General features: G+C 53.7%; 2 protein-coding genes across 2 annotated transcripts; both read right to left on the bottom strand.

Annotated features, from left to right (window-relative positions):
• Positions 1–1,614: 1,614 nt before the first annotated feature.
• TMEM235 (transmembrane protein 235) lies at positions 1,615–8,442 on the bottom strand. The gene is given in 11 exon segments (XM_024760623.1): positions 1,615–1,631; positions 1,892–2,018; positions 2,333–2,396; positions 2,841–2,881; positions 2,884–3,089; positions 5,419–5,556; positions 6,163–6,243; positions 7,709–7,738; positions 7,741–7,806; positions 7,809–7,933; positions 8,390–8,442. Coding segments are annotated over 11 exon segments (948 nt in total).
• Positions 8,443–13,485: 5,043 nt separating this feature from the next.
• Positions 13,486–21,676, bottom strand: BIRC5 (baculoviral IAP repeat containing 5). Its single transcript, XM_024761086.1, has 4 exons — positions 21,549–21,676; positions 20,146–20,255; positions 17,858–17,975; positions 13,486–14,768 (listed from the first exon to the last, which is right to left on the bottom strand). The coding sequence occupies exons 1-4, from the start codon at positions 21,657–21,659 to the stop codon at positions 14,679–14,681; spliced, it is 429 nt and encodes a 142-aa protein (XP_024616854.1). The 5' UTR covers positions 21,660–21,676; the 3' UTR covers positions 13,486–14,678.
• Positions 21,677–21,691: the final 15 nt, after the last annotated feature.

Here is a 21,691-nt window from a genome sequence, read left to right as displayed (position 1 = left end):
TTCCCTGATCAGGGATCGAACCCAGGCCCCCTGCAGTGGAAGTGCAGAGTCTTAACCACTGGACTACCAGGGAAGTCCCTGCCTCCTTCCCTTAGAAGAATCTAGATCTATGTATACTCTGGGAGATGCAGCTCCTGGGGTTCCCCAAGGCCCCAGAACCACTCTCCTGTGCTTGAGGGGTGACAATAATACAGAGAATCAGAAGAAAGCCAGCAACTCTAAGCCTCTGCAGGGTCTCCTGCCCTGCCCTGCAAAATGTGTACTGTAGTCGTTATCCATTGCTTGGTAACAGACTACCCCCAAACAGCAATAATCCTTCATTACTTCGCATAGTTTCTGTGGTCCAGGAATTAGGGAGAGGCTTAGCTGAGCAGTTGTGGGAGTTCTTGGAGCTACTCAGGAAGTTGCAGTCAAGACCCTTCCTGCCAATGCAGGGAACACGGGTTCGAGCCCTCGTCCGGGAAGATCCCACATGCCGCGGAGCAACTAAGCCCGTGCGCCACAACTACTGAGCCTGCGCTCTAGAGCCAGCGAGCCACAACTACTGAAGCCCGCACGCCTAGAGCCCGTGCTCCACAACAAAAGAAGCCACCGCAATGCAATGAGAAGCCTGTGCACCGCAACGAAGAGTAGCTCCCGTTCGCCACAACTATTGAAAGCCTGCGCGCGGCAACGAAGACCCAACACAGACAATAATTAATTAATTAATTTAAAAAAAAAGACCTGGGCTAGGAGCTAGAGTGAACGTGAAACACCCATTGTGGACTTTGGCCAGTCAGAGACTGAGGCTTGCCTGGGCTGGCCTCACTGAGTCATGGACAGGTCTGTTCTAGAAGCAGGGGAGGGGCAAGTGCCCCTTCTCTCCACCCTCCCTCAGGGAGTTCTAGGATCCCAGGGCCACCCATGTGTGTCTGTTCCAGTGTCCATGCCTGGAGCCCCAGCCTGTCTGCAGTCAGAGAGGCCCAGGGTTAAACTCTCCCACACCCCGACCCCCAGCAAACCCACACGAGAAGCCCTGTGTGAGAGGATGGAGAGGTCAGGTAAGAGCCTCCCAAGCTGAGAGGACCTGCCCACAAAGCCAGACCCTGGATCCAACATGAGGCCCCAGGAGTCATCCCTGCCTGTGCTGACCAGAAATAAGAAGGAGCTCAATGCGTCTGCCGAAGACGACTCTGGATGGACGGACACACAGACCACACACAGGATGTCTCTCTCTGGATGGATAGACAGACACATAGGATGTCTCTGGATGGACACACAAACACACACACACACACACACACACACACACAGCTGGTAACAGGGTTTCCCTGCACTGTTTGTAAGCCATGGGCATGTATTGTCTATTCTAAAAAGTTTTAAGAGAGTAAAGGTTTAACTGCACACAGAACGAGCTGATTTCTTTAAGGACAAATTGACACAATGTTAAATGCTTAAAACACCAGTAGGAAGGGAGGCCCCACTTAACCCCCAAGCTCTTTGTCCCTCAGTGGGACTCCCTTGATGCCCCCAGAGCTTCCTGTAACTTCCCAAGCAATAAAGGGAGACGGGGGGTGGGGGGAAGACCGAGGCACAAGAGAGGCCGCTGTGGACGCCCCAGCACACACCCCAGACTCAGGAGGGCCCTGAACCTGAAACGAAGGCCAAGGAGGGCTTCAGGTACTGCCCAGCATGGCAGGAGAGGAGCCTCAGCCTCCCTAGACCACGATGACCAGCGTGGGCGGGCCGACCACCTTCCCGTCTGTCTGGCCTCAGAGGAGCACCAGGCCTGGGTGTGCCTCCATTCAAGGAGCCTGCAGTCAGAACTCCAGGCTCTGGCCTCTGCCACCCTGGGTGGCCCCCCTCCCTCTCCACCCTGGCATGGCTCCCCCGCCCCATAGGACTTCCACACCTGCTTGTTCAGGGGCCCACACGGCCCTGGCAATCACAGACATTCCCCAGGGAGCTGCAGACCAGGATCGGGTCCTGGAGCGCCGGCCCCTCAGAAGGAGCAGCGGCACCAGGGCGGGGACAAAGGCCTGAAAACAGGGGGAACAAAGGCATGTCCAGCCCCCTGAGCTCCCCCTGCACCTGCACATCCGAGGGGTCGCCCCAGTCCTCAGTCCCTTCCCCAGCAACGCCTGCCCTGGGGAGGGGCAGGGAGAGGACAGAATAGAGGCCCGTGTGGGCACGGGCTCTGCTATCTGCTCTGGGGTGATCTGGGCCTGTCTTCCTTCCGTGAGATGGGTGAATGGGACCTGCTGTGAAGGGTGATTGGGAGACTGGACGAGCAGAGTGGACGAGCGGGCAGCGCTCAGCACGGCGCCTGGCACGGGGGGTGTCTGCCGGGTACCTGCTTCTCTCTCGAACTGCCCCCTCCTGAGGACTGGGGTAGCTTTTCCGCCTGACTCAGGTACCTAGGAACGGGGGCAGCTGTGGCACACCAGGACTGACAGGGAGCGGCGAGCACAGGCCATGGTCTCAAGAGGCCAGGAGGCCCGCTGACCTCCCAGGAGCAGCACCCTCACACGACCACCACAAGCCGGCCCTCGGCCCTTCGCTGCTGCTTCTTTCTGGGACTCAACCTTTCTCACCTCTAAAAGGAGGCTAAACCACTTAGGCCCTAAAGAAACAACAGAGCAGAGGAGCCCCCCAAACATCAGGCAAGAGAAGTCTGGATTCTCAGCTCTGCTCTCAGCCCCCTGCTCACCCCAAGGCCACCCCTCCCAGCCAGGACTCCAGCCAGGCCTTCAGAACCGAGCCCCCAGCCTCCTTCCCGGGGCCTCTCAGGGCCGGGCTCTGACCACCCAATCTCAGGAGATGCACAGGGAAACCGAGCCCCTGTGCCATGACCTGCCTGCCTGGGACTCAGACGCCCACAGAGTGGGGGGCGCCCGGCTGCTGGCTTAGGCTGAGGGCTCGAGCCTCTGTGACCAGGAGGATGCCGCTGAGTGTCTCTAAGGGACAGGAGCCCCAGGCCAGGGCCACAGACCAGCCAAAGCTGATGCAGATGTCCTGCACGTGTCGGGGGCCGTCCTGGCGGGCCGTCTCAGCAAAGGCCAGGTGTGAGTAGCTGATGTAGGTGCTGACCCCTGTCAGGGTCAGGGCGCCTGGGGGAGGGGGTGCAGAGTGACCACTCAGCGCGTCTGCCTGCTGGGGGCGCCTGCCCTGCCTGGGCCCCTGGCCAAGGTGGGTGTGCAGACACAGCCTCGGAAGCTTCTGCCCACTGGCCTTTGGGGAAAATGGAGGCTCCGATTCAGTCCTCAAACCTCAGGACCTCACTCCACAAAACCGCCTTGCAAACAGTACAGCCTACACCCCCAATACATGGTCCCTACTCACATAACTGCTTCCACATATACAGCACCCTCCCATACCCCCTGGAGTTCCCAACACACACACACACACACACACACACACACACACACGTACGTGGCCAGTGACCTGTACTGGCAGCCGGGAAGGGTGGGGGGAGCTCTGAGCCAGGCCCCTGACCTGCACTTCCGTCCCCTGTTCCTCACAGCTCCCCCTCCCCACTTTACTGGGCCCCAGCCTCCCCTCCTGGCCCTAGCTCAGTGTACCTCTTTCCAGAGGCCCTCTCCCCTCCCCAGGTCTGAGTTTCAGCCCCTTCCTATAACTCCTGTTATAACCCCTGTCCTTCACCAGACGGGGATGCCCTCCTCCTCCGACCCTGCATCTCCGCACAAAGGAAGAAGACTGGCTTTGCACATAGTGCCTGGTGACCCTGGAGGGTCAGGGGCAAGCAACGAGCTGGGCACTGGGACACCTGCCTGTCCACCCAGGCTCAGAGGGACCAGCCCAGAGAGTCAGCCCCTGTCCCACAGCTGCAGGCTGACGTCAGGGCCTGCCCTTGGTGCCCACTGTAGGGAATGTACGGTGCTCCCTCGGGACACTGCCCAGCCACAGCAAGAGGCTGACCAGATCTGACCTTCAGGGCCAGGTCTGGATCTCACTGGGACCCAGAGAAGGGACAGAGCCTGGGGTGATGGCTGTAGAACTCATCACCCCAGGCCCTGTCCGTCCCCAGCTCCCTAGCTCAGGACCCAGCCAGTGTCATGCGGGAGCTCTCTGTGTCCCTCCCTTTTCTTGCAGTGATGATGGTGATGGGGAGGGTTGGGGTGATCTGGCCTCACACAGGTCCCCTTGGTGTGACATTCCTGTCTCAGAGCCCCCAGAGCTGGTGCATTTGCCAGCACTGGCCTCACCTGGGCCACCTGTGCCGGCTCCTGACGGTGATGTCAGATGATCCATTTCCACCGGGTGCCCGCCATGCAAGGAAAGCAGAGGTGCAGCCAGTGTGGCCTCTGAGCAGTGGAGCAGACAGGGTGTTCTTGGAACCAGGCCCACTGCCGGCTCGCCCTCGGAGCCAGCGGAGCGCCCCCTAGCAGCTGCCTGCAGACCCTCCCTCCGCCCACCGGCCAGTGCCTTGGTTCCAAGCGCAATACCAATTCAATACAAATTTCTCCTGCTCTCATTCTCTACACCAAACACCCAGGCTGCTGGTGCCCCTGGCAACTGGCACCTACTCCCTCCTGACCAAGGCCTCCCAAAGGGCCCAGCAGCCCCTGGGGAGGACGCAGACCTGCCCAGGAGGGAGCCCCAGGCCGTTGTGTTCTGGTCCTCGTGCCACAGCCCTGACAGTGGAGCTGGCCCAGGACATCAGACTCGGCTCAGGGCTGGTCCTGGATGGAAGGGGTCACTGAGGACTGACCCTGAGGAGCCTCCAACCCACGGTCAGCGACAGCCAGCCGTGGGCAGCTGGGGACAGCGGGTGGGTGGCTGGCTGGGGCAGACAGCACCGAAAGGCAGTGAAGAGGACTCCAGGACAAGCTTCCTGCTGAGCTCGGGGAATCCTCGGACATCTCAGCAGGAAGATGCGACCCGAGTGCCTGCAACGCTGTGTCCCTGAGGGAGGGCTCGGCCCAGAGCCTGTGGGCTAGATGTACGCCAGCTCATGCACTGTTACTAGTTGCAGTCTGGGCCTGGCTTGGGGTCACTGCCAAGGACTCCAAGGTCCCGTCTCACCCTGTCTGGCAGATGCCAACCCCCCTGCCTGCACTGCCCCCTCACCAGGGTGATCTGGGAAGGACAGGGAACAGGTGCAGGTTGGTCCGCCACCCCTTGTGCAGGTCCAGCGGGGCAGTTCCTGGGACCCCTCAGAGATCCTCGTTCCTCCTGCGCCTGGAAGCTCAACCCTGGGGCTCCCTGGCCCCAGTCCCTGGCTCTGGGTTCACAATCAGAATCCCTGCCCCTACACAGTCTCCAGCACCACCCAGGGCGCCCCCACTTGCTGCAGCTCAACGGCCAGGGTGGGCCCCCAGGCTCAGAGCAGCGGGGTTGGGGGCGTAGGGGATGGGGCAGCAGGAGAGGCAGCACCCCACTGCCAGGAGCTGCGGCCCTCACAGCCCCCAGACTCACCCCCCAACAAGAAGCGGCAGCCCATGAAGAGCAGCCGGGGGAGGCTCTGGACCGGGGAGCCGAGGAGGCCACGGATCCGGCCGCACACGACAAGGACAAGGCTCAGGGGCAGGACCACCACGAGGGCTCAGCGCAGCGCTGCCGGGAGAGGGGGTTCAGGGAGCAGGAGGGGACCCGGACCGGCCCCCCAAGGAAAGCCCAGCTGAGTACTGCAGAGCCTTGTCTGCCTGGAGGTCCTCCTTCGTAGGACGCTCGGGACTGTCTTGGCCTTGGCCAGAGGAGGAGCTGGGCCATCCGATTCCCTCTGATGTCTCCACGGTAACCACCTGACCCTCCCAGGGGCCACCCCTTGTCCTGGCACAGCCTTCCTGAGGCCCAGGGCGAGGGAGGCTTCCCAGTACCCTCCCCAACCTCCCAGGCTTCTCTGGGGCAGCAGAGACGTGCCCCCAACTCACCAGGTGGGAGATGCCCACCGGGTAGACCCATTTGGAAACATAAAGGAGAGTCAAGAAGGGGCATAGGGAGGGCAGGACAGGCTGGGGGTCGGGCGCCTGTGGTCACAAGCCAATAGCAGAGCATGGGGGCTGAGGCCAGTCATGGGGTTTTTCAGATACATATGGCAATGTCCTCTGGGCAACAAAGGGTCCAGCTGGAAGCAGTTCTGTGGGTCTAGGATGAGGGGGTTCTGAGCCTTGCCTGGAGATTAAGGAAGGATGGGGAAATGCTTGCCACACCAGCACTCACAGATGAGGTGCCGCACCAAGGTCGAGGCATCCAGGCTCTCAGTGGCAAAGGGGTCAATCAGGGGGATGCAGCTGTTCTGCCCTAAAAAGCAGAAAGAACGCAAAACCTGGTGGGCTGGACCCACCCTGTACTTCTCAGAGATAGGTGGCCTGCAGGTTCTCACCCCCAACCAGAGCCGAGGGCCCCGAGAGGTGGCCACAGGGCCCCATCAGGTTCTCTCCTGCCACTTGGAGTTGAGGCCCCAAACGGGTTTGGACGGCTCAAGACCTTTTGTTTGTTTATTTAATGTACAAATAAGACCTACGTGGATGCCTGTCGAAAAGTTTCAAACACTGCAGAGAGGCTGCCCTCAGGCCTCCCTTGGGCCTGCTCACACGTGGAAGCCAGGCTTTGCCTGCACAGGAAAGGGGCCCTCTGACTCTCGCACACACGGGCACACATGCGTGCACACGTGCAAGTCGGGAGAGCCTCGGAGGCTTAGGCTGCCTGTGGGGCGGCTGTAAACTGCACTGTCCTTCCTCCCCGGCAGCTCCGAGGAAGGCGCTGTGTCACACACACACTGACCGTGCTCACATACATGTGCACACTCGTTTACTCATGCTCACGCACAGCCCTGCCACCCTGTGCACGCCCTGTGCGGGGGAAGGTCCCCAGGCTGGCCCCAGCTTGGCGAGGCCCGCAGCTGGGGTGCGTGTGGAAGCCCACTGCCTCTCCCCACCCCTCGCCGAAGAAAGCCCTCCCCGCTCCTGCCCGGGTCTGAAGCCACGCGGTGCTCCGGTTTTCTGCCCTGTGTGTCAGGCCATCGGGGGTATGGGAACAGGGGCCCTGCGCCACAGCCCTGGCTGTGCCTGGCAGGGACCGGGGCTGATGGGGTGACCAGACTGAGCCCTGGACGGTAATAAAGAAACAACTCCCAGTCACTGGGTTGAGGAGCCCTGTCCTTGCCAGGGCCCCAGCTCCCCACACCTGGACCTCCCTCCTGCACACTGGCTCCCAGCTCAACCCCAGGACCCCTGCAGACAAGTGACAAGAACAGCAGCTGAGCACCCCTGGGTACTGGGCCTGCCCGTGTCTCCCCTCCCTAATTCCTCCCACCCCGAGCCCTGCATCCAGAGAGGCATCATTTTCTCCCCATCTGACAGATCAGAACTTGGAGGTTGAGGGACAAGGTCCCAGGTCACCCAGCAGTGTCCTGCCATCTACCAAGTGATGTGCCATCACTTCTAACGCAAGACAGGCCCCCAAAGGGTGAGGCCAAGGGACTGTCAAGGGTTCCTGCTCTGGAAGGCTCTTGGGGTCCTTATGGGGCCACCCAGTGCCCCCCTTTTCACTTCCCACCCTTGGCTAGGCCCTGAGCCAGAGTCCCTTCCTCCTCCGGCCAGACTGTCACCAAGACAGTTGGGGGAAAGGTGTGCCCGAGAGACCCCCTTGTGGGCAGACAGGCAGGGGATGGGGCAGCCTCTCAGAGCTGCTCTGGGAGGAGGGGGTGTGGCCCCTGGGTCTGAGGGGAAGGGGCCACGCGGGGGAGGGGCAGCCGGTACGGTACCTTCGCAGATGCGCCAGAGCCGCGGGTGGGAGGGTGGCCGCTGTGGTTGCCTGCGTCCGCCACCTGCAGGAGGTACTGGTCGCTGGCCACGGCGGCACCAGCAGTGCAAAGCTGAGCAGCGCGCCCAGCCGGGCCTTGCGGGTCGGGGGTGCAGGGACCGGAGCGGAGTCGGGTATGGGGGAGAAGAGGGAGCCAGAGGGTGAGGGGGAGCACGGGAAGCTGGCACTTAGGGGGTGGAGAGAGCCAAAAGTGGGGGGAGAGGGCATTCTGGAACCTGGGGGAGTAGGGCCAGGGAGAAGGGCTGGGGGGCACTTGGTGAGCAGGGCCGGGGAGGGGGCGCTGGGAGCGGGGAGTGGGGAGCCGAGCGGCAGGCGGGCACTCCCGGGGCTCTTTTGAGTGCAGTGCCCCTCCAGTTCGTCGGGAACTCCCACCTGTCGGTGATCGCGTGATAGCCCGCCCAGCTTGCCCCTGAGCTGTGTTCAAACGCCAGCATCCCCAGCGAGCTGGCTGCTGGCTGTGGGTCCCTGGGCAAATTTCTTAATTTCTCTGACCCTCCGGTTCTTCAGCGCCCAGATGGCCGGCTGAGGAGGGAGGGTGGGGCCTGAAATGGCCTGCGCGGGGGCTCAGCAGGCGGCCTGAATGGTGGGAGGCAGCCCGCCACCACCCCGTGCACACACATACTGGGGCACTCGGCTGCCGGTTGGCCCTGCGTCCTGGTCTTCATCAGTCTCCATGACCAAGCACCAGAGGGATCTGATGAACTGGGTGGGCTGGTGAGGGGCTACAGAAGGAAGGTGTCTTGCTTCCTTTTAGCTCCAATTACAAATGCCAAGTGAGGCAAGGCCAGCCTCTGCCTGTCCATCATTCACGCACAAACATAAACGAAGCTTCTCCTAGGACAGGTGTCAGGTGCTAGTGGGGTGGCAGGCAGAGGGGCCCCCACCAGAAGCATGCCTGTGACATGTGTGGGACAGACAGGCTGGGGCTGTCACAGTGAGGCTCTCGGGTTCAATCTTGGGAGACGGGAGGGCCTCCTTCCCAGGTCCCTGGACTGTGCATTGCTGTCCCCCTCCCCTGATGCAGGGCAGAGACGGGGGTCAGAGGCCTCACTGAGGGTGAAACTTCTCAGACGAGCAGCTTCTCGACTTAGGGTCATCCCAGGGCTCTCATTTCCAAGTGTTTGGTTTTCTCAGCCCCCTTTTCTCTACCAGGTTCTTCTAGGTTTGAGGAATATAATCAGGAAGTGAAAGCGGTCCTAGCAAAGTTACTGAAACCATACTTCCATTCAGACAGAGAGGCATGGAACAGTGTGGTACCATGCAGGCCACGCGTCATCCTCACGCCACACCCAAGACAGGCTTGGGGCACGCGGCGGGGTTGGGGTGGGAGTGACCCTAGCTGTGGCAGTCTCAGTACCCTCTTTCCTGACAGCCCTCCCCCAGCCCCTGCTCCGGAAGCTGGGTGCCAGCCAGGGGCCCTCCTCTCTCAGGGGGTAGTGGGCCTGGAAGGTGAAAGAATCCAGGAGGCAGACAGAGAAAAGCAGGTGCTCAGGGAGTAGCAGCCATCTACAAAGGCAGGGCGGCAGGTGGTGGTGGGAGTGGGGAGGAGGGGAGAGTGGGGTGGAGCTGGAAAAGCAGGTAATGACCCTAACACACACCTCACAATATGACAGAGATGGACACTGCTTCTGTGTGTGTTTAAGCTACGATCGTGACTGTGTTTAGGGAGAACTAGAGGAACCCTGTGGCTGCACGCTCCACACGCTTCCTCCCAGTGCCCCTGCCTCTCTGCCTGAGCTTGTTTGAAAGGGTCTCCTTTGCACCCATAAAACTTAAACAGAGCAGGATTCAGCTGTCAGGGCCAGCGACAAGTGCTGTTTGAGGCCACTGTGCCTCCAGAGCCCCACGTCTCTGTAGAGGAACAGACATGTATCCTGCTCATGTTGCAGTGTAGATGGCCGGGTGAGCAGTCTACTCCCTATTGCTTTAAAGCCCTGGTTCAGGGTTTTAAACCCTAGATGTGTAAGTCAGAGCCACTGATTGCATTGTCCTCAGACAGTGGGTACTGGTCCTTGAGAGGCCACTTGGATGAATTCCGCCAATCTACTTCTCTTGAGATGGATCCAAATTATACCGTAGCCCAGTGAAAAGGTACCGCTTAGAATGACCCACTATTTTTCATTATTCATCCTCCTTTCATCAATTTGCAATCCAGAACTTGTGAGCACCAAGCCTGTCACCAGGCTGTCAGGACCTCTTCAAAGCCAGCATCAGACCACTACCACCAAAATCAGGGGCAGGCGTGATCTTTGATGGAAGAAATCCCAATTACATGTGACAAAAGAGGGCTGCAGCCAAGCTCTTTCCTTTAAACTTACACTGAACTAACTCACAGAAGCTGAAAGAACAGGATGCCGGAGTCCAGTGACAGGCTTCCTGCTCCAGGCCGACGACGCCATAAATGGCCTCCATCGCAGGACTGGGAAACAGCTGAAACCACTGGCGAAATTACTGTGAGAGCAGCTCAGCACCAGCTATACTACAACTAATCTCACCACATTTGGCAAACATCCTCCAACAGAAAATGAACTTTCCTAAGTCACCCTTCCCGACAGGTCAACTCCTTCACTCAGGGTGCATTATGAAGCGAATTCATCCTGGTAGACTCTTCCGGTCAAAGCCAACCCTTCTAAAGGGTTCTCGAATGATTGGGGTCACAGGTGGGAAGCACTGATGTGCGGGGCGGCAGCCGCATGGCTGGTCGCACTCATCCCCCAGGACTCACAGGCCTATGGGGGGCTCATCGTGGCCGCCTTGACAGGCTTTGCTAAGAGGGAAACGGGAGCAAGCCACCCCTCCCCCTCATCACAGCATGCACCTGCTGTCCCCAGAATGGACCCTCCCGTCCCCTCTGCCTGGCACATCTTTCCCTTCCTCATCCATCTGGCAGCCTCCTCCTCGTTCCTGACAAGCAGGATGCTCTGATAGCTCCTTGTCATCTTCTTGGTGCTCCACGGACACACTCATATGGCTACCAGGTGGCCTGTATCTTCCCACCATTCAGAGAACAAGGAACCCGTGAGCTCACTGCAGGAGGCTTCAAGCCCTGGACATAGCACCTGGCGAACAACAGGTGCTCAAGTGTCTGAGCGAACAGATGGACAAACGTCACCACCTTGGAGATCAGGTGGAAAACTGCCACAGAAACCTAGGCCCCAGTTTTGTCCCAGCCAGCTGAAAGCCGGCTCAAATGCTGTAGGCTGGGCCAGTGGAGAGAAAACCTACAGCTCAGTTGGCTCTTTGCTTCAAGAGCTAGATTCACCCAGGGCGAGACAGGAACTCCCTGGCGATGGTAAGCCTGGCTCAGAGCTCGCTGGGCTGTACCGCTCACCTCCTCTCAACTCAGGCCTTAGATGCCAAGCGACTCCAGACGCTGTACTGTAGTTATGACAGGAGAGGTTGGGCAAAGAGTACACAGAAACCCTGTTCTAGCTTTACGACTTCCTGTGAAACTTAGTTCAAAATAAAAAGTTAAAACTTGTACAGTGAGGATCCATGGAAGCCTCAGCAGGCAGGTGTCAGTTTACATGAGGGCCTTTGTGACAAAGCTGTCTGAAAAACGGAATGGGGACGGTTTACAGCACTAGCCGCCTGGGGTCAGGCTGTTGCCAAAAGCCATCCCCCGCTGCACCCCCTCAAGGCTGGGCACTGTCATTAGACAGTGAGGGCCCAGCTTTGGGGATAGACAGCCTGGATTCAAATTCCAACCTGAATGCTTACTAGTTGTATGATCTTGGACAAGCTATTTCACCTCTTTACAAATCTCCATTTCTGCATCTAAAAAATGGGGGTAAGATCACACGAGACTTTACTGGCAATTGTTATTTCTTTTTAAGTGAGTACAACCTGCAAAGGATGGTCAGCATCCCAAGGGAGTGGCAACCTGCAGCCAATGGCTGACTGGCTGGCGCTCTATCTTTCCCAGCGCTGAGAATGGAAGATCCCCATTCCCCAGGCTGCCCACAGGCTCTGACCATGTCACACCTGACACCATTAACCACCAGTTACAACCCTTCCAGACTCCCTCCGACGTGGAGAACCTGAGAGGCAGACACATATTCGAGAGAAGGTTGAGGCTGTTGCCCTTAGCAAGGGTCTTAGACTTCATTAATAGATGTCTAGGAAACTTCCTGACGCTGGCGGCCATTAAGGTCCAGCAATAAATATGGTTTTTAGAACAAAAGTTTCTAGAAGAGGAAATGTGTAAGATGGTCTGAGCGGTCGGCCCCAGCTTTGCCTTGCTCCACAGCACAGCCCGACAAAGCCGAGAACTGCAGCAATACCCACTGTGCAAAGGAAACTGAGCGCAAAAACATTTTCTCAGCTTCTCTACAAAGCCAGTTTGTAAGGACCAGTTATTAAAGTGAAGTATCCATTTACAGATTGGCACAAATATCAAAAATAAGCAGCTGAGATGAATATAAAGGCGGGAGTGCTTTTTCCCCCATAACAAAAACCTCTGCAATATTCTCCAAACTTGGAGGGAAAAATTCATTTTACTCTCTGACTGAGATGTGGCAGAAAAACCTAAGTCTGAGGTGCATTTTTCATAGCCGGTTTATACATGGAATGAGTCCAGATGACACAAACAAATGGTTCTGGGTTCAAGTGGCTCTTGCAGAGGAGGCCAAGGCTGGCTCTGTCTCTCTGCGAGGACTCATCCCCCCCTGCAACCGCTGGGGCGGGAAGGATCAGTTGGCAGGCTAAGAAGGGACCACCACCAAAAGCCAACAATATTTTAAAAGCCCAGTAGGGTCTGCAGTGTTTGAAATGAAATAGTTTCTATCCTTGGCAACTACCAAGATGACCCCCAGAGGTTTCCAGTAGGACAGTAACAATCCACCCTGCAGCTTAACTTCGTGAAGGAGGATGAAATTAGATCTATCATCTTAACATCAGGCCTCAGCCCTGCGTGAGCCGGCCTCGGGGAGGACAGCAGGGTACCCGTGCGGAGGTGGTGATGTGGAGAATGTGGCACAGACGTGGAGCAATGGAGACACAGCCATTCAGGGCTGACAGACCGCCTGCAGCGGCCCACCAAGTCTCCACAGCTCTGAGCCAAGTCATTTAGAAGGGATTCAGGCCACTGCCCTGTTCTCGGGGAGGAGCAGCCAGTATGCGCCCTCCGCCTCACCAGGGCTGGCTAACTGTGCAGCGATTTCGTAAATGACAGTTGCTGCTAGATATCTCCTGCTACTTTACTTTGTCTCCAAATCCATCTCAAATTCACATTGGTGCCCCCAGTGACTAAGAAAGGCTTTGTGCTTACTTTTAATTGTAGTTTGTCCTGTTCTGTGAAATAATAATTCAAACAAACAAAAAAAAGAAAACAACATTGCAGAATGCTGTGCAGAGGGGCTGAGGGCTTTGTCTCAATTCCTCTCCTCCTCAAATGAAAACCATGTTGCTACAATAAAAAAAGCCAGCTGAGGCAACAAGGTTCTAGGATCCCCACATCACTGGTGAGGAAACTGCAGCTCCGATTCAACAGGCGCCAGTCCCAAGCCCACAAGGCAAGCACACCGCTGGAGGGCACAGTTAGGGCCCGGAGTGGGTGTCCCACATGCCTTTTTTACAACTGCTCCAACCCTCTGCTTAGTCCGTGCTGGTGTTGAAACTCAAGTACCACTGAATTTGTGATCTTGCAAGACTGCAGACAACATAAACGACTCATCTATGTTTTTAAGAAGTTTCCCCCAAAGACGTTTTCCAATCCACTTTTTAATTTATTCCTTTAGGAAGATGCACATCAGAGAGAGACAGTGGAATTATCAGCTGCCTAATCCACATCATTAATGGGAAGTAGCTATTTGAAGAGTATTAGAAATATTAAGAACAGGAACTCCTTCCTTGGATTTTTCATCCCACCCCTGCCTGCTGTGTCCATGGATGATCGCTGGTCCAGAGCAAAACTTCCCAGGAAGAATCCCCTCTGTGTGCCCTGCTAACTAAAGAGGAAGAAGCAGTGAGCCAGGCTTCTGGAAAGTTCCTTGTCTGGCACAAAGGACAACCTTCTCCTCGTCTACTATAGAGAAATGTTGCAAACTTTCCATGTGCCACTGGAGGTGAAGAAGTACCTTCAGCTGCCCTCAAAAGCAGGAGGCCAGCTCTACTCTCAGACATCAGTCCTTCTGCATCCCCTCCACCCCCAGCCGCTCATGCTACAGTCATGGAAAGGGCTCTTACACAGATCAAGTCCAGAGGCAGAGTCTAGGGTCTAATCCCATAGCTCCCCCTTGTAAACCTGAAAATCACAAGATGGGATGGCGAGGGACACCTCACACACAGGGCACTTTCAGAGGCGTGGCAGGGATGGGTCTGTACAATCCCCCTGGGAGGAAGGGAGCTGCTGAGACACCACAGACCTGATGGGGTAAAAAGGTATGGTCACAGGACCTGCAGACGTCAACGTGAGATAATACAGAGCACCTGGAACATGAGAAGTGCACACGATAAATGGAGATTATTATGCAAATGAAATTTAAAATGGCATTCTTAATCCTGTTTGTCCAGTCACAATGGACCAATGATCACATTCACACATCGCATCTCAGCTGGACAGCCAGTCGTCAGTGTGAAGCCCAGACAGGTCACTGTAAAAGGGCTCTACCCACGTGGACAAACTTCTCCCCTCACCCTAAGTCCGGGAATCAGTAAAGCAAACACTACCCAAGAGAAAAAGAGAATCCATCGCTGTGCTTAGCACCAGCTGTACAACAGAAACAGCCCCCGGGCACCGCCTTCAGGAAAAACCCCAAAAATACAGGTGAATATTCTAATTTCAAAATGCTGATGTTCTCCTTTCCTAAGGCACAGTTAAGAGGCCCCAGAGGAAAGCTGGTCATGCTGAGGGCTGTGCCTTGGAAAGGATGTGTCTGTGTCCCTGCGGGGCAGTGACGGTGGGGATGGCGTCACTCCGAGGCAGCTAGCTGCTCAATGGCACAGCGGACTTTCTTTGCAGTTTCTTCAAATTCTTTCTGTTTATTGTTGGTTTCCTTTGCCTGGAAATAAAGAATAGACAAATGAAACTGAAGCTCTAGGCATGCTCGAATAGAGATGCCCAGCTATATGGGGTAAATGTCCTCATTCACCTCATCTGCCTCTCTCTCTCTCTTTTTTTTCGGCCATGCCGCTCAGCTTGTGGGATCTCAGTTCCCCGATCAGGGATCAAACCAAGGCCCCAACAGTGAAAGCGCCGAGTCCTAACCACTGAACCGCTGGGGAATTCTCCTCAACTAGCTCTAATTTGAGCTGTCCCACAATAATTATAATAGAAAACACTGATGGACCGCTTTGCTTGTACCAAGCACCATTCTACCTGTTCCACACACCCTAACTCACTCACTGCTCCACGTCCCCATGAGGTAGGTGCCACCTTTATCCCCATTACACAGATGAGGACACCGAGGTCCACAGCAGCATCCAGCTCAGGGGTACCAGCTAGTCTGTGGCAGAGCCCTGCTCTTCCCCACTCCCCTACGTTGCCTCTGAAGCTCGCACAGAAAGTCCGAAGCCCTCCTCTTGTTCACTTCAACAGACGCCGCCAAGCATCAGTGTGCTCCTCAAACAGAGAAACCTTCCACCTGCAGCAGCTCTCTAAACCTGGCTTCCAACCTTTCATTCTGCTAAGTGTTCTCTCCAGGGGGACAAATGACCATCACATCAACAAATCCAGAAACCTCCTCCCTAATTTTCACTCTCCTGATTTCTCTGCCACATTAAAAAACAAACAATAGACTTTTATTGGGTTAAATGTTTTCTAATAAGAAAAACAATAGAGGTAACTTGTTTTCAAAAGAAGGTGGCAGCGATGAAGTAGCAGGAGCAGGGAGCACGTGGTGCACTCCAGGGTCAGACCCTGAGCCCCGGCTCTACCTCAGCCGCACACGTGCCCAGCGTCAGGCTCAGGTGGCTGCCTGACCAGTGGTCCTGTCGAACTGACCAGCAGCATCTCAATTAAATGCAGGGTCTCAGAAATTCACAGCATCACGACAAACAACACTTGTTCCTCGTTTTCAGTATTTGTAAACTGCAACACGTAATTATCTCACCTGGATAAACGTTTGCCTTACAGCTGTGTGCTGCAATCCCATAGCTGACTTAATAAATGGTTTAAAAGTTCAGCTCCCAACTTATTTCCACCCCACGGTACAGTCGAGGTCCGCACGCCATCCCACCCCCAGGAGCGATGTACCCTAGAGGGGCCATCCAGGAGCTCTAGCAGGAAGCAGACAGGCCTCTGGTTATGCCCATTCCCTGCACTCTGACCCCAAACCTTACTGTCCACATCCATTCACATGCAAATGTGCCTAGGGACACAAGGGGACCTGAATTTTTATATCAGTGATAAATTATTTGCAACAAACCTCAAAATTGGGTGTCACTCTAGAGCAGCCCTGTCCAACAGAATTTTTTGCAATGATGAAAATGTTCAATTATCTGCACCGTCCAGTAGTCACTGGCCACATGTCGCTAATGAGCAGATAAAATGCTGCTAGTGCCACTGAAGGACTGAATTCTAAATTTTCTTTGATTTCCTTTTCTTTCTTTTTTTCGGCTGTGCCGCGTGGCTTGCAGGATCTTAGTTCCCCGACCAGGGATCGAACCTGTGCCCTTGGCAGTGAAAGCACAGAGTCCCAACCACTGGACTGCCAGGGAATTCCCCCCAAATATATACATTTTAAAATGATCTGGGGGACTTCTCACAGCTTTCTCACAACTGTTCCTGAAGTACACAAAGCTTGTCTTTCACCTAGAACAGGACTGGCAAACTACGCCCTGTGGGACACATCCATCCAGCCCATGACCCGTTCTTTTTTTTTTTTTTCCATGACCCGTTCTTAACCCAAGGCTAAGAATGCTTTTTACATTTTTAAACACTTGTGGAAAAAAACAAAGAAAGAATAATCTCTAACAGAAACTCTGTGGCCCACGAAGGCTAAATACTTACCGTCTGTGGCACTTCACAGAAAACGAGCTGACCCCTAATCTCGAAGGCCCTCCCTAGCCCCCTTCCCAATTCCAGCCCTGCAGTTCCCAAGACCTCCATCGAATACACCGCTTTACTGACCACTGATTTCTTCTCACTTCCTGAAAAAATTTTCAATTTTGTCCTTAGCATTTAAAAGGTACCATATTACACAGAATTATTTCTATTGATCTCTAAAAAGGAATACGATTTTCAAGCGGAAAAGGACCTCAGAAACCACAGGAGTCTATCCTCCATTTTACAGCAAGGAAACTACGACCAAGACTGGCCTAAACTCACAAAGTCTGTGAGTGGCAGAGACAACTGGTACATCTGGACTCCCTGCCCAGGGCTTTGCTAAAAATAGATTAAATACCTGAATATTTACTCTCTGTAGAGCTGCCAGATTTAGCACATAAAGATAGAGCCTGCTCAGTTAAATGTGAACATCATATAAACGAGTAATTTTTTAGTAAACAGCCATACAAAATGTGAGATATACTAAAAAATTACTCGTTGTGTACCTGAAATTCAGACTTAACTGGGAGTCCTGGTTTTCTCTGGTAACCTTAATTCTCTACAGCCCGGGCTACTTGGGAGCTGCCTCTTTGTGGACTCACTGTTTCACTCTTCCAATAACCCAGTGCAAGAGCCTAAGCTCACCTGCAGAAATCCCTTCAAGGTCCAGCAGGACTGGTGCCTCTTTCTCCCAACACACATAATGCCCCTTTCCCAATATGCTCTCTACTCTGTGTCCCCAAACCCTCTGTTCCCACCAGTGCTAACACATGAACACACCCTGTATAAATGAGCTACCATCTCAGTTGTCACTAAAGGCAGAAATGCCAGCCTAGCCATCACATGTCCCACCACCAGAGGTAACCGCACACTGAGGACACCTCTACTCAGGGGATACGTTTTTCTCTCTGCACAACCCCAGGGCCACACTCCAGGACAGATGCTTTTCTACGCTGTTATATCCACACACACACCCATCAGAGGGGCTCAGAAAGTGCTTACTGAGGAAAAGCGTCTATGCAGTGCTTGTGACGGGCTAGGGAGTTTAGCACTAAAGATGCTGAACGGGATTTGCGCTTGCTTCTTATTCCCAGTAATACATACAATTTTGTTCTTGGCTCTTTCTTTATCCAGTTTTAAAAATTCGCTGAGGGTTAATTCTTCAAACTGCTTCTTGACAGAAAGGAAAGCACAACCAGATGAATGCTTTTTATGTTCTTCTCTAGAAAAAGCAACACACAAGCACGTCAACAGAGAAAATTCAGGTGAAGGGAGAAAGGCAAGTTTGTTACCACCGGCCCCCTCCCCACCTCACAGACACACACTGCTCTGCTTCAGGAGCAGGGTGTGAAGTCTGAAGTGGACGGAACCAGGGGCAGGACCCACATTCCCACACAACTTGTCTCAGCACCTTCTTGCTCTGTGGACTCCCCCCAGCCCCACCCATATCCTGTGGCTGATGTAGTCTACCTGGAGTCTTTTAGCAATTAGTAGGAAAAGTGTTACAGAGTATAAATCCAAAGGTATCACATGTCAAAGCCCTTAAAATCCTTCAGGAACCATTTGCAGTTGTCTCATTTCACTCGAATTATTACATAATCTGTTGGTTTGGAAAAAGGGCACCACTGACCCAGTTTCTCCAGTGAATTCCTCTGCCTCATACCATCATTCTGTGCATTCGGAATTATCCCTGCTAGCGGACAGCACTATAACGAGAACAGTCTGGGGAATTCCCTGGTGCTCCAGTGGTTAGGACTCCACACTTTCACTGCTGAGGGCCCAGGTTCAACCCCTGGTTGGGGAACTAAGATCCCGCAAGCCGCGCGGCACGGCCAAAAAAAAAACCAAAACAAAAACCAGAACAGGCTGGAAGGAACACCCAGCCACGCAAATTCCAAAAGGACAGCCAATAGTAACTATAATCTGAAAATATTATAGCACTTGGAAATTCACTCCCAAGAATACAACCAATATTTCCCCAGTGATACCTGGTATGATCACCATATCATCCCAGTCAATACTGGGTCATGAGAGCAAACACATTAGGGAAAACAGCAACACTCTTCTTGCCAAGAAGAGAAACAACTCCGGTGATTCTCTACGGGGAAAAAAAGTTCAAGCTGTGGAAGCAATTGATTCTGACAGGAGAGAAAACGGTGCGGGGAAAATGTGGCATTACATTACAGGAATATTGTTGTCTGTATGAATATATGCACACAATAAAAAAGAAAACTAGATGCCCTAAAGAACAAAATCTAAAACAAAACTGAGTGTACTATTTTAAGGGGTGGTTTTTGTGCTGTATGAATTATAGTTCAATAAAGCTTCAGGGATTCCCTGGTGGCGCAGTGGTTAAGAATCCGCCTGCCAGTGCAGGGGACATGGATTTGAGCCCTGGTCCCGGAAGATCCCACATGCCGCGGAACATCTAAGCCCGTGTCGCACAACTACTGAGCCTGCACTCTAGAGCCTGTGAGCCACAACTACTGAGGCCCATGTGCCACAACTACTGAGGCCCATGTGCCACAACTACTGAGCCCACGACCCACAACTACTGAGCCCGCCTGCCACAACTACAGAAGCCCGTGCGCCTAGAGCCCGTGCTCTGCAACAAGAGAAGCCACCGTAATGAGAAGCCCTCACCGCAACAAAGAGCAGCCACCGCTTGACGCAACTAGAGAAAGCCTGCGTGCAGCAACGAAGACCCAACGCAGCCAAAAACAAATAAATAAATTTATAAAAAAAAAAAGCTTCAGATTTAAAACCTCTTAAACAAGAAAGGCACCTGGACATCCCTAGGTCACAACAGGATCTGCTCCAGTATTCTGTCTAACCGGAAAGGTATCAAGCACCTACAAGAATGAGCCTTTCTTCAACACTCCACCCAGGAGGACATTCGGCCAAATCAGATTTGATTAGGTTGAAAGCTTCACCAAGGTGCCAGCAGAGAAACAGCTTTACAGCAGCTGTTTAGGGCACAAACGAGGCTGGAAAGCCGCAGGTCCTTCAATAATACTTCGAAATTTAGATGTTTTTTGTGGGGAGCCCAAGTCAAAACAAACGGTCCTATGGACATATATACACTACCAAACGTAAGGTAGATAGCTAGTGGGAAGCAACCGCATAGCACAGGGAGATCAGCTCGGTGCTTTGTGACCGCCTGGAGGGGTGGGGTAGGGAGGGCGGGAGGGAGGGAGACGCAAGAGGGAGGAGATAATGGGGACATATGTATATGTATAACTGATCCACTTTGTTATAAAGCAGAACCTAACACACCATTGTAAAGCTCTCCAATAAAGATGTAACAATAAATAAATAAAAACAAAGAACAAACGGTCCTGATGGAACTGGGGAACCCCGGAAGCCCAGCGAGGCTGGCCTGAGGGACTTACATAGGGTCGTCATCTGGCTCCCAGCCTTCCAACTCCTTGAAGCAGAAGAAACACTGAGCCAAGTCGGGCTCGTTCTCAGTTGGACAGTGGATGAAGCCGGCCGCGGCCATCTGCAAAGGAGAGCTCGGCTCAGGCCCCAGAGCGGAGGGGTTCTCCCGGGATCTGGGAGCCCACAGAGGGCTGCACTGCATCTTGGTCTCACTATAGAGAAGGATGGCTTGACACATCAGCCATATTTATTATCTGTACGAGTTTTTTTGAACATAGTAGGAAAAAGGTTAAATTCTTAGTCTATTGCATTGAAACTAAAAATAATACATTCTCATTTAATAAATTTTCTTTTACATATTTTACTTTGTGTCCTTATATGGAAAAGGACTTTTAGAGTCCTGTGATAAATTTTTCCGTAGTGTTTTCTTACCTTCATTTTTCATTAAAATAGTGTCTGGAGCTGGAAGATAACCTGATTAACTTTGTATTATACATTAGATAACAAAACTGAGACCCAATGGGAGAAAGTGACTTTTGCAAGGCCGTACAGCCAATTAGCATAGTTGGGATCAGAACCAATTTAGTTCCTTTGACAAGGAGACCAGAATTGTTTTTATTCTTACTACATCATGTTGACGGCACTTCCTTTTCCTCTTTTGCTCCATCTTCCTTTCTTTTTTCCCTCCTTATTGTCTTAAGACTCAGACCCCAGGTAACCAGAATTACTTCTCATTATGAGTTTTCCCCTCTCAGATCCCTGTGATGACTCTGCATTTAGTGAGAGGCCCATCACACTCTCCTGTCCTGAGATGGCCACCCATAGCCTCTTGCTGGTGACTTCTAAACCCAACACACTTAGGCCTGGGAGGTCAGCAAGAAGCAAGGATTTGCTGCTCACAGAGCAGTGTGGTGGTGGTAGAGATGGTGTGTGTGGAATGGGACTTGGGCTAAGATTGTGTCATAAAGGGAAAGAATACAGGTGGGATGAATTATAGGTAGTGACGGCATTAGCAGTTGATTATATGATCACTAACCAGTTATACGTAATCAAGTACCACTGATTCTGCCAATTTAGGTTGCTGTTAGTATGAATAAAAGATGAAATTGCCATTATCTGCCATCTCTCGTGGCAGAATAACAGTCTGACCCATGTCTACTTCATCTTATTAGCTTTATTTTATTTTAAAATCTTTTAGGTATTCTCAAGGTGAAGAAATATCTGCATGTACTTTTTCTTTCTAGCCCAGTGGTATAGGTTATGAGTCCCCATCCTTTTGGGGAAGGAGAGCTTCTTTTGACATAGTTGAAATCTTATCTGTGATGGATTGGGGTCTTGCTGAGACTCCTCGACTTGAGAGAATCGAGTGTGTCAGTGGTGGGCTTGGGGGCTCCGGGAGGCCGCGCGGACTCACTCGCTCCGGGGTGCAGGCGCAGCCCTCCAAGAAGGGCCAGTTCTTAAATGTGGAGACACGATGGTCCTTGAGGTAGAGCTGCCAGGCCGGGGGCAACAACGGGGTACTCATCCCGCCGCCGCCGAGCGGTGCCGCGATTCAAA

Source organism: Neophocaena asiaeorientalis, unplaced genomic scaffold (genome assembly GCF_003031525.2).
Source record: "Neophocaena asiaeorientalis asiaeorientalis breed wild unplaced genomic scaffold, Neophocaena_asiaeorientalis_V1.1 scaffold30, whole genome shotgun sequence".
In the NCBI taxonomy this organism is placed as follows: domain Eukaryota; kingdom Metazoa; phylum Chordata; class Mammalia; order Artiodactyla; family Phocoenidae; genus Neophocaena; species Neophocaena asiaeorientalis.
This window is presented reverse-complemented; position numbering and strand designations above follow the sequence as displayed.

Coding starts and splice junctions, on each gene's coding strand:
- BIRC5 (XM_024761086.1), bottom strand. CDS start 21,659: ATGAGTACCCCGTTGTTGCCCCCGGCCTGGCAGCTCTACCTCAAGGAC. Junction 17,976..20,145: donor GAGCCAGATGACGACCCTAT/GTAAGTCCCTCA, acceptor TGCTTTTTCTAG/AGAAGAACATAAAAAGCATT. Junction 14,769..17,857: donor AAAGAGCCAAGAACAAAATT/GTATGTATTACT, acceptor CTTTATTTCCAG/GCAAAGGAAACCAACAATAA.